Genomic DNA, 12,564 nt, shown 5'->3' on the forward strand with positions numbered 1-12,564 from the left:
GGTATTTCTTGTAACACAAATCAGTATTTTCATCAGTGACTTAGGCTCTGGTACTGCATGGGGATATTTGAGTCCCCAGGGATAGAATGTATTTCGTTACGTTTGCCAGCTATGCGGTCCTCAGAATCCCTCCACTGAGTTGCTTATGCAAATCCTCCCTCTCATAAATCTCCATCAGCCATTGCTAGTCAAATTATGTTTGCCTGGTGTTTCTCTGTAAATCCTGCAAATCTGTTTCCTGTACTCTCCCCAAAACTGATGGGAAGTTAATCGCTCTGTAATTGTGTGCTATGTTTCATGTCCTCATCATGAGTAATGTTGCCATGTTCTCATCCTCAACCACCTGACTCGTTAACAGCCAACTCCTAGAACTAAGAGGAGGAAAGACGAAAATAATTTGGTTAGAGCAAGACTTAAAATGTCAGAATTCTCTCATAAAAGTAGGCTAATGAAAATAGAAGAAACTAGCTAAACAAAGTATTGCCTAAATACAGATTCATTAAATATAGGAAATTAAATTTGGCATAACAGAGAATAAGGCTTTTTAAAATACATTAAAGATTTAATTTGCATTTCTCTTTTGCTTTTTTTTTTTCTCAAGGAGATCGTGTTTTATGCAAGTGTCTTTTTAGAAGAAAAGCAGGCATTATAGATCTTCCCCCAAAGGTGTATTTCTTTTCCAAAACAAATCCTTACTTTTGAAAATATTTGGTAATTAAAACAATAGGTCAAATGTTCAAATCATAGCCTAGAAATGAATATAATACACCTATGAAGCCCACATGAGCAAATGGTGAGTTATGAAGCACATGCTTTAACATATGTAAGATCTTGCACAAACATGGAGGCACAATCTTGGAAAATCACTGAAATACTGATTTTTAACATTTAAAAAAATCAAAATTGAGGAGGGTATTTTCTCCTTTAAAATAACACTTGAACAGGGGATTTATTATCTTCTCTGTTAAACATTCTGTAATAGAAAAAGATTCCGCCCATCATACTTACCCTGAGGTCATTTTTATTTAGGACTCTATGATGAAGTTGGGAGAAAAGGATATAACCAAGGATGAAGAGTATTAATATATTTGGGGAAAAAGAGGATTAATGTGTTTGTATCAGTGATTTGAGAAGCTCATCAACCACACGATTTATGCTCTGAGCCCTAATTGTTAAGATTCTGTACCACCTCATAAATAAATATATGAAACCTATGGGTCAGATTTTCCTTTGCAAAGCTCAATCATTATTCATGGAAAGTGTAAGATTTTAGATCTCACATATATTTCAGACACTTTAGTGCTTTGAGTCAGCCTTAAATGGCAGTGCCTGGGATTTTGCTCCCCCTTTAGTACAGCCAGCTAGGATTTTAGTGTTTATGGAAATAAAACATAAAAAAAGTAATATATCCCATGACAAACATTGAGAGACTTGGGTGCTTTACAAGTCCAAATTTTTAAACATTTTTTTTATATTATAACAATTTTTGTAAAACAGCTTAAACTTTGAATGATGAAAATCTTACACAGGAATGACTGCTACATTTTTAATGCACCCACAAGAGAAAACTATTTTTTGGTAATCTCGTAAGTGGAAATAAAGCCAATTCTTCACGTTCAAGAAGTGCTGACTATGAAACAAGGATTAGATGCAGCTTATTTGCATTTTTGGTATCTTTGGGGACTTCCTGGTTCCTGCCAAGCTTGATTTTCCTTATTAAAGTGAAAATATTAATCTCTTTTTAAAATGTATAAATCAAATTAGAAATGAGAGCCTTTCTATTCTCTTTTGCAGAAGGTCATGCATACAAGGAAGAGGCATATGGAACTGTTTCAGGAGCTGAATCAGAAATTTCAGACTTTGGACAGATTTCGGGATATACCAAATACAAGCAGTATGGTGAGTATGCGTTGCTTCATTGGTGCCTGGCACCCCACTAATCATGTGTCCCGTCAGCCATTATCCTTGCCCTCCAGGAGCTTTTCATTGTCTTGTGATCACAGAAGTAGCATACATAGAAAAAAACAAATAATGCTCCACAATGTATTTGGAATATACTAAGAAACAAATTAGGAATGATAGACTCTTTAAGCATCTTTATTCATGTTTTAAATGTTCTCAATTATAAGCTTTAATTATAGTTATGTATCAAAAATGTATTAGGTTCACCTGGCCCTTTTATCATTGTTAAAAGTCAATGAATTCAAATACCTAAATAGATGTCTAAATATTTTCATTTGAATGTCTGACATTTTAAGGTCATAAAATATAGTTATGTATTTCTTTATATTATGCATATTTATATTATGCATATATGCACGCACGCACACACACACACACACACACACTTGAATGTACACTCTGTTACCTGAAACCTAAGTGTTAGGTTTTTGTCTCCAGGAGACTCATTTGTTTTATGAGAGGAGTTTTGGGAAAGTTCAACATTGGAGCACTGGACCATTTTCTTCTCGTTCATTCACACTACTACAATCCTAGCAGAGGAATTCACGAAATGATGTTTTGCAAGCACCATGTACATGGCCCAGTCATGGCTCCAGAGAAAGCTACATAATTATTTGTGAGGGCCCTGGATCAGGAGTACAAAACTTAACCAGGATCTCTCTGATCTTGAGCAATTACCCAGCTCTGGTTTCTAAAGCTCAGTTTTTCCCAAATTGAACAAAGAAAACAGTAATTAACAAGTGCTTTCTTTGATTCTCATAACGCTTTCCAAAGCAGGTAGGGCCCATGAGAGGTTAAGCAGCTGGGGTTCAGCTGTGAGAGACATCTGCCATCTGACTCCACTGTTCCTCACTCCAAATATGGTGCTCTTGCTTTGCCTTACACCTTCGCAGCCCTTCCCCTCCTCCCAACATCTGGGGTTCTGGGGTGTGTGTGTGTGTGTGTGTGTGTGTGTGTATCACTCTAAGAGACATGGTGTTCGATCACTTTCTACCTCTAGACTGTCGTGGATATGTGTGTCGTGAGTCTAAGTCCTAGCTTCCTGATGAGTAACATGAGTTTGTCAAGGACAAGAATTCATGTGCCTTTGTTTTTCCTATATTCCTCTCAGTACTAGTACGGCGCTGGTCATGGTAATTTATCAGTACATAGCTGCTCATGATTTATAGAATGTTTCTGATAGTTCAGTCTGTGTTTGGTTAAATGAAGATTATAAGAAATACAATAGACCTTAACTCTTAATTGGTCTGTAAATAATTCATGTGTATATCAACCTATTTTCCTCCTTACAGCTAGAATCATGCATTCTTTGTTATCGTCAACACAATGCTGGGCAAATAGAAGACACTTAACATGTAGTGAGTGGCTCTTTCTTATCTACTCCTCCTAATACTGGGCCGTCAATTTTCAGCTCACCAGGCAAATGAGAATTGCACCGTTGAGATTAGACCTAAACACATTAGCTACTCATTTTGGAATACTGAAAGCTAACACTGAAATAAACTGAAGAAGCTTCATTTGTTTAAAAAAAAAAAAAGGAAAAGGTTATGTTTATAAATCTGAAAGTCTTATGCAACAGATACAGCTGGCTGACTGCTATTATATGATTGTAATTTCCCCTTGTTGTATGGTCTGGGTATTAAATCATTAATGGCACAAATATCTGTATCTCAGTTTCCTGACAACCAAAATAGCCTACTAATTACACCACATCTCTGCAGCAGCACGCCTTTTCTAGAAAAGATTTATAAATATTTATCATTTGGGAGGTTAGGAGTGGGAAGGATAGAGTTGTCATTGCTGCTTGACTATTGTCCTAAATATCTGAGAACAGAAAAAAAAAAGTTCCTTATTCAGTTTTGATTAATAATGAACATGTGAGTGAGTTCATTATCCTTAATTCAGCCATAATTCGTGTGGCACATTGCTAATGAAAAATCGCATAATTGGATAGAGAAAGACATTTTCAAAACAAAAATCTCAAAGTCTTTTCCTTTTTTTCTGGCTACTAACTCACAACACCTGCCTAGCACTGCAAATGATGGTAATTATGTAGAATTTTGGGAATCAAAGGGAACCCAAAAGACCATTTAGTCCATTTCCCCGCTTCCAGGCAGGACAACATCTAAATCACACTATAAAGAAAAGGCAGTGTGGAAAGAATTCTCTTACTCTGAGTGTGTCTCACAAACCATTCTCCATCAAGAACCCTTTCCCCCAAGGAGCATCTCCAAATTCTTGCTCTTCTAGAATATAGAATAAACAAATTCTCTCACAGTGAAATCATATGGTGTTTGACTTATACAAATTCTCATTGCTAGGTTGGAAGAAGGAAGGAAAGAGAGAGGAGAAGAAAGGGAGAAAAAGGGAAGGAGGGACTTGTCCGGAAGTAAGAGCTAGCCTGCTCCTAGACCCATGAACTGTGGGAAGTGCTCAGGGGGCCCTGCATTCTAATATGCAGCTAATATTCCATTTCTGTGTATACAGCCTAAGACCAAATTAGCATCTTTGGAAGCTTCATGCATGTTGGCTTATATTGAGTTTATGGGTTTTTTTTATTGTGGTACAATTAACAGTATTAATTATGATTTGATATTTGTATATACTGCAGAATGATCACCCAGTTACTCTAGTTCCTCCTGTCAGCATATAAAGTTATGTAATATACAATATTGTTGACTATAATCACCATTCTGTATTTTACATCCCCATGACATATTTGTCTTAGAAGTCTGTATCTTTCAGCCTCCTTCTCCCATTTCACCTTCCCCCCAAGTCCCCTCCCTGCTGGCTACTACCAGTCTATTCTTTTCACTCCCAAGTTTTGTTTTGTTTCTTCATTTGTTTTGGTTTTTTAGATTCTACATATAAGTGAAATCATACGGTGTTTGACTTATTTCATAATAAGCATAATAACCTCTAGTCTATACATATTGTCACAAAAAGGGCAAAATGCCATTCTTTTTTATGATTGGGTAGTATTCCATTGTATATCTATATACGACATCTTTATCTGTTTGTCCATCAATCATACACTTTGGTTGTTTCCATATCTTGGCCATGTAAATAATGCTGCAGTGAACATAGGGGTGCATATGTCTTTTCAAATCAGTATTTTAATTTTCTTTAGATAAATAGCCAGAAGTGGAATTGCTGGATCATATGGTAGTTCTGTTTTTAGTTTAGGAACCTCCATACTCTTTTCCACAGTAGCTGCACCAGTTCACATTGCCACCAACAGTGCACAAGGGTTCCTTTTCCCCCACATCCTTGCCGACACTTTTTATTTCTTGTCTTCTTGAAAATAGCCATTTTCACAGGTGTGAGATATTTCATTGTGGTTTGGTTGCCTCCTTTGTTTTAAATTTATTGACCATATATACATGGGTTTATTTCTAGGCTTTTTTTCAATTAGCCAAGGTATGGTACATCATTGATTTTTGGTAAAATGTTCAATGATTCATCAGTTAACACACAGTGCTCATCACATCACATGCCCTTAGAAAGGGTGGGGGTAACTGGGTGATGGGCTCTTTAAAATTCTGTTCCATTAGTCTGTTTTTATGCCAATACTATACTGTTTTGTTTACTGTAGCTTTGTGATATAGTTTGAAATCAGGGAGTGTGATGTCTCCAGCTTTGTTCTTCTTACTCCACATTGTTTTGACTATTTGGGATCTTTCCTGGTTCCATATAAATTTTAGACTTATTCTGTTTCTGTGAAAATTGCCATTGCTATTTTGATAGGGATTGTATCAAATCTATAGATTGCTTTGGGTAACATGACATTTGAACAATATAATTCTTCCAGCCCATGAACATGGTATATCTTTCCATTTATTTATGTCTTCTTCATTATCTCTCACCAGTTTCTTATGGTTTTCAGTGTATAAGTCTTTTACCTCATTGGTTAAATTTACTCCTAGATACTATATTCCTTTTGGTATAATTGGAAATGGAATTGTTTTCTTGATTTCTCTGAGAGTTTTTTGTTAAGTGTATAAAAACACAAAAGATTTCTGTATATTCATTTTGTATCCTGCAGTTTAATTGAATTTATTGGTTGTAACAATTTTTTGGAGGAGTCTTTAGGGTTTTTTACCCATAAAATTATGTCCTTTACAAATAGGATAGTTTTATTTTATTTTTCCAATTTGGATGTTATTTATTTCCTTTTCTTGCCTAATTGCTTCAGCTAGGACATCCAGTACTGTATTGAATAAAAGTGTCAAGAGTGGGCATCTTTATCTTGTTCTTGATCTTAGGGGATAAAGCTTTCAGCTTTTCACCACTGAGTATAATGTTAGCTGTGGTCTTGACGTATCTATCTATTAAATCCATCTGGTTTAATGTATCATTTAAGGCTAATGTTAAACGTTCTGTCTGCATGATCTATCATTGATGTAAGTGAGGTGTTACAGCCCCCTAATGTAATTGTATCATTATCAATTTCTCCTTTTACATCTGCTGATAGATGCTTTATTCACTTATGTGCTTCTGGGTTGGGTGCATAAGTACAAATGTATATCTTCTTGCTGGATTGACCCCTGTACCATTATGTAATGCTCATTGTCTTTTATTAGTCTTTGTTTTAAAGTCTGTTTTTTCTGACTTAAGTATAGCTACCCCAGCTTTCTCTTGTATGAAACATCTTTTTTCATCCCTTCACTTTTAGTCTGTGTGTGCCCTTACAACTGAAGTGAGTCTCTTATAGGCAGCATATATGTGTGTCTTGTTTTCGTATCCATCCAGCCACTCTATCTTTTGATGGAAGAATTTAGTGCATTTACATTTAAAGTAATTATAGATAGGTATGTACTTATTGCCATTTTGTAATTTGTTTTCTGCTTGTTTTTGTGGTTCTTCTCTTTTCCTTTTGTCGTCTCTTGCTCTCTTCCTTTGTGGTTGATGCTTTGCTTTAATTTTATGTATTTACTGTAGGTTTTGGCATTGTTGTTACCATGAAGTTTATATAGCTCAGCCTGTATATATGCCAATCTGTATTAAGTTGATAGCAAGTTAAGTTTGCATATATTCTAAAACTCTACATTTTAATCCCCCCTACATTTGATGCTTCTGATGTTACATTTCACATCTTTTATTTTGCGTATCCTGTTGTAGTCATCATTTTTACTACTTTTGTATTCTGGGTTGGGATTTTTGCTTTCAGCACTCTGAATACATCATGCCACTCCCTTCTAACCTGTAGTTTTTGCTGAAAAATCTGCCAATATACATAACAAGTTTTGTTTTTTGTGTTTTTTTCCTGCTGTTTTTAAGATTTTCTCTTTAACTTTTAATTATAGTGTGTCTTGGTTTGGATCTCTCTGGGTCTAATTTATTTGGAAAGCTCTAGGCTTTCCTCAACTCACAGGCCCATTTCTTTCTTCAGGTTCGGGAATTTTCAGCCATTGTTTTTTTCAAGTAAGTTTTCTGTCCCTTTCTCTCTCTCTCTTCTTCTGGGACCCCTAAGGATTGTTTTACTCACTGTTGTCCTGTGGGTCCCTTAAGTTATCTTCCCTTTATTTTTTTGTGTATGCAGTGCTCTGTTTGGCTGAGTTCTACTGGTAGGTGCAGTAGTCCTTTATCACTAAAGAACCATGGGCCTCAGACCTAAAGGGTGTCCAGACATTTAGGAACAATAGCAAAAACCACAGTACTACTGGGAATACCATGGGATGTCAGAGGAGATGAACAAGCCAACCTTATTGACACTCTGATGAAGTTTAAAATTAGCCATTTTAGTTCATGGATCCACAGTACTTGATCTTCAAAATATAAATGGAAAATCACAGCTGTTCAAACATAATGAAACCCCTATTTTCAAAGCAAATGAACAAATAATTTACATATCCTGAATCTTTTTAGGACTGAACTAATTCAACTTTTTCAAACGAAGGATTCCCACAAAGCTCCTTTAAGACACAGCCTTTGTCTAAGATGGATAAATCCTCTCCATGGCTTGATGCAGCAGAATTCACACCAGTGAACCTTACATTCAGTGATTGATGATTCAGGTCACTGTAGTGCCCTGAAATGTTCAACCATTCCCCATTGCCTACAAAATAAATTCCAAATTGAGTGGCCTGGCATACAATGTCCCTTATGATCTGGCTTTCAGTTCACCTTCTGCCTATTTATTCTATTCTTTTTCACTCCAACTAAAATAAATTGGCTATTTTTCTCAGTGTTGTCCCATCTGCATGCTCCCTGGATTTTTACTTCCCAGTAACATGCCTGTTCAGCCTCCAATCACATGTCTTTATGACCAAGCTCATTCTTCTATGACAATTCTAATATCACTTTTCTCAGAGAGGTCTACATGCTTTCCACAAAAGAAAGCCTTATCTCCACCCCTGTCTGTACCCCCATCAGCACTTTTACAGACACAGATATAACTATATATTTATACCTTCATTTAACTATAAACAACTTCATAATAAGTATGACTACTACATAATGACCATTTATTAAATACTAGGTGTTATGCCAGGCCCCTTGACTTTTTTATTTTTGCAACTCCATAAGGTAGGTAGTCTGCACATTTTGCCAATTCCTTTGGCCCACAATACAAAGCATATCTTTGTTTTACAAATATTGAAGTCTAGGTTCAAAGAAATCAAGTAAACTGCTCAGAGTTACATTCACATAAAATGGAGCAACTAGAATTTGGACGTGCATGTATCAGGCTTTAAATCTTATGCTTCCTCGCGAACCATGTTGGCTTGCCATCTGCTTCATCACTTTATCCTCCCTAGTGCCTAATATGATGCCCAATACAGAGGATCTGATAAATATTAGTTGAAGGGAGCAAGGAAGGAGGGGAAGGGAAGAGTTACAAGACAATATAGTTCATAAGACTTCTTTAGGATATTAGACTAAATCAAAATTAATCCCCTGCACATATCCTAAAGGCTAAAATTTTATCACGTCTTAAATATTAGCTATTATTGTTTTGGATGTCCTCATGATTAAGGCTAATAAGTGTTAAAAACATCTAACACATTGAGGATTTTAACAATCTAACTTCTAGTTATGGTATGTATTTCTATAGGTTGTCTCTCTTGTTTATCTATACTTGAGAGTGATTGATTTTTATTCTTTTCGATGGAACCCAGATAATAATTGCAGTACCTGTTTTACATTCCGCCTACTAATTAATTACAAGCAGTCGAAGGCTAGAATTTAGGGTTAAGGGGAAGGGATAAAGGACACATTCAACAATTATAGTAGCTTAAGTGTTTTTAGCTTAATTTGTTCTAAAGAGAATTCAGTCATGATTTTCTTGTTCTTTGAGGTCACTCAACATAGTCTATTCCATTCAGATTCCCTCCATTTTACAGAAATCTTTAAACACTTATTTAAAATAAATCAAGTTCACTGCTAAATCTTAGCGAATATCAAGCAATACAAACTTTGAATAATGTCTACTCATGTTTATTGAGCCCCTACAACATGGAAGGTCTGGGTGGAGTCCTAATTAGACAGGTCTTGAATATTAAGTAGTAAGAGGATGTATACTATGGAATATAAGGAACGCTGGCTGGTAGACATTCTTTAAAATCCCTTATACTGCTGGATATACTTTCCAAAAAGCTGTGCTCTTTGAAGCGAACAATGATTTTTGCTAAATTAGTGTGCTGCCCAAATACATAGAAAATTGTGGGGAATATACAGCAGAGAAAAAATAAGATTACTCAAGGGACATAGCATTTTAATGTTTTAAAAAGGATAATTTCTTAAAAACTAAAAGTTAATGAAATTCAGTTTTATGAAATATGGCCAGTTTGGGGACTGTTTTTATTATTACATAACATGACCCATTACATATCTTCAAATTTTAACTCACCAAAGATTCTGCCAAAATACTTAAATTTTCTACATTTAGTCTTAGCAGGAACGCTTCTTTCTACCTGAGGTAGCTATACTGACATTTCCCAAGATACCCAAAACAAAACATCATCTACTCTGCCTTCCATAAATTATTCTTCTGATTGCTGGAAGATTTTAGGATAACATAAAGAAGGTGTTCATCAGTTTGTTCAGTGAAAGAAAACTAAAATCAAAACCATTTCCTGCAGCTGGCCACAATTTCAAATCATCTCTGAATCATATAAACTGGATTAAGGTCACAAACATGCTCTCTTCCTGGGAACTTAAACAAGCGGTAATCCTCGTCATCAAATAATGACCCTCTTTCCCCTCTCTTCTCAACAGGAAAACCCAGCACCAAACAAGAATCCATGGGACACTTTCAAAAACCCCAGTGAATACCAACATTACACCACAATCAATGTCTTAGATACAGAGGCAAAGGACGCTTTGGAACTGAGGCCAGCAGAGTGGGAGAAGTGTCTGAATTTGCCTCTGGATGTGCAAGAGGGTGACTTTCAAACAGAAGTTTAACAATCAAAATGGACTGAGGTGGATATAAAACAATTTACTGCACTGACACTTAAGACTTGGGAAGCCTGACATTTCTATCTGGACAGTGTGACTATCCTATGTCAGGACCTTCATGTGCCAAATGTCAGTGGTGTTTGCATATGGTAACTTCTCACTAGTCAGGCTAGTGGAGAGAGGACCAGGTGTACAGTTCTGACCATCCTGTGTTGTAAGTACCCGTGGAATGGATTTGTAAGGTAATCTTTATAGATAAACCTCAAGCAACGATTCATGTTGTAACCGCTTCATATGGTTTAGTTTTCAAAAAACTTCACCATGAAGCACAATGTATATATTTATGCAGTTTTTAAAGTTTATAACAGTCTGTTTGGCCATTACTACACTTTTTACTTTATAATATAAAAGCAAAGTTTTTGTCATTAAATGAATGTTTGTTGAGCTACATTCTTCATTGCTTTAAATGCAATAAAGTAATAATCTCACTTTTATATGAATAATATATTTCACATCTTTATTATTGCAGTTTTCTCTAGAAAGCTCTGAGTGGCTTTCTCTGCTGCAACTGTGTATAAAATATTTAAAATGTTGTATGGTGTAAATAAACTTTTGTCTACATATCAGTTTTTTAGTGCATTTTATTTTGGATTTGTTGAACAGAAATTTACATATTTATAAAGTTTTTTTTCAATACAGATGCTGAAAATGTATTCACAGTTTTAATAGCATACCGTTATTACTCCTTTGAGGCTAATGATTTCTCAAATGTAATAGTAGGTTTGTATAGTGCTTCTGTATTTTTCACTCAAGCACCCTTTGGAACAATGTACCATGTGAATGGGGCCTGTCAGAAATCTGCCATCATAGTCTTACATAAATATTATGGTTTTTTTCTATCTTGTGGCAAAAAGACAACTACTAGTAGAAAATAGTAAGTTGCCGTACATAAAATAATACAGGGAAAATGTTTATAAGTAACGAAGTCCATTGCATGTTTCACAAAAGAAACTACTTGTACTATAGTTCTTCATAGCGTACAAAAAAATGAACTTATTCAGGATTTTTAAAAAATCTTATCTGTATATTCTCTAGCAGAAGGAAAAGGGAAGTGGATGCATTTATTTGGTAGATGCTTTCTGGTTTGAAAAGTGGGAAGCCTGAGGTGAGCTGGTCCCTAGTGTCCTCTGTAGTGGAAAGCCACACCCGTGATGTCTCCTGCTTTCTCAAAGCCTCATTAATGGAAACATGGTGCAAAGGATTTTGGCAATTTTGTCATCCTTTTAATGGATGATGAGACTGTGTCTTTCAATCTAAGGGAAGTATAGGGAGTGGAAAGGAGATTAGGGTCTTCAAAACTCCTACAACGTTTATTTAGATTAGTTTGTTGTTAAACCTAAGCTGCATGGTCTTGTGTGGCCTGTCAGAAACTCAAGTGAGCTGGCTCCGGCGACCCATGACCTGGGGGACCCGGCCCTGCAGGCCGCGAGTCCAGGCAGAGACAAAGGTGCTTCAACACTCAGGTGCACCGCTAAGCTAGAGCCTTGAAAACCGCCCGCTCAGGCTGAACTGTCAGGTACTTCTAATGTTCTCCACGTAAAGATGTTAAAAGTATATTTTTAACCAGATTTTAAAAATAAAAGCAACATCAGAATATAACATAACTAAGGAGTGATTTTTCTATAAAATAAACTTCATGCTAATTATAATGTAATTGTAATATTAAATGTTTATTAAATTTATAAGATGACTTTCCGGTGATAGGAATATTTAGTAAATTTCTCATTCTCTTTCTATATCCATGTATCTATAAATACATACATATGCACATATGTATGTATATGTATATGTGTGTGTGTGTGTGTGTATATATATATATATACTTAACATGTTTATGTGTACATATACACATATATATACACATGCTTAGCTCCATCTCAGTAACCTATGGAGTGAATGAGAACCATGTAGGCAGTTTCCCATTTCAAACTGTAAAATCTTGACTAAAAAAAAAAAAAAAAAAAAAAAAAAAAAACCCTCAATAAGTATATATTCAAAAACATAAATTCTATGTTTAAAAACCAAATTCAATATATTAGACTAATATTTCTTGTAAAACTACAATAGTCACTGCCATAAAATGAAATCTTATATTTTTTTCACTTCTATTTTTCTCTAGTTCTAGTAACTCACTATCAGATT

General features: G+C 35.4%; 1 protein-coding gene and 1 long non-coding RNA gene across 6 annotated transcripts in view; one reads left to right on the forward strand and one right to left on the reverse strand.

Moving 5' to 3' along the window:
* ADGRB3 (adhesion G protein-coupled receptor B3) overlaps positions 1-10,983 on the forward strand; it is a 695,949-nt gene extending 684,966 nt beyond the window's left edge. For all 3 annotated transcript variants that reach the window (XM_026507135.4, XM_048219740.2, XM_057303989.1), the window contains 2 exons: positions 1,795-1,899; positions 10,180-10,983. In XM_026507135.4, the coding sequence (XP_026362920.3) occupies positions 1,795-1,899; positions 10,180-10,368 (294 nt within the window). In that variant the 3' untranslated portion in view covers positions 10,369-10,983. The remainder of the gene's footprint in view (positions 1-1,794; positions 1,900-10,179) is intronic.
* Positions 1-12,564, reverse strand: part of LOC113261142 (uncharacterized) — a 119,671-nt gene that overhangs the window by 10,129 nt on the left and 96,978 nt on the right. The gene's annotated exons all lie outside the window — the stretch shown is intronic.

The sequence above is a fragment of the Ursus arctos genome, unplaced genomic scaffold (genome assembly GCF_023065955.2).
Source record: "Ursus arctos isolate Adak ecotype North America unplaced genomic scaffold, UrsArc2.0 scaffold_29, whole genome shotgun sequence".
Lineage (NCBI taxonomy): Eukaryota > Metazoa > Chordata > Mammalia > Carnivora > Ursidae > Ursus > Ursus arctos.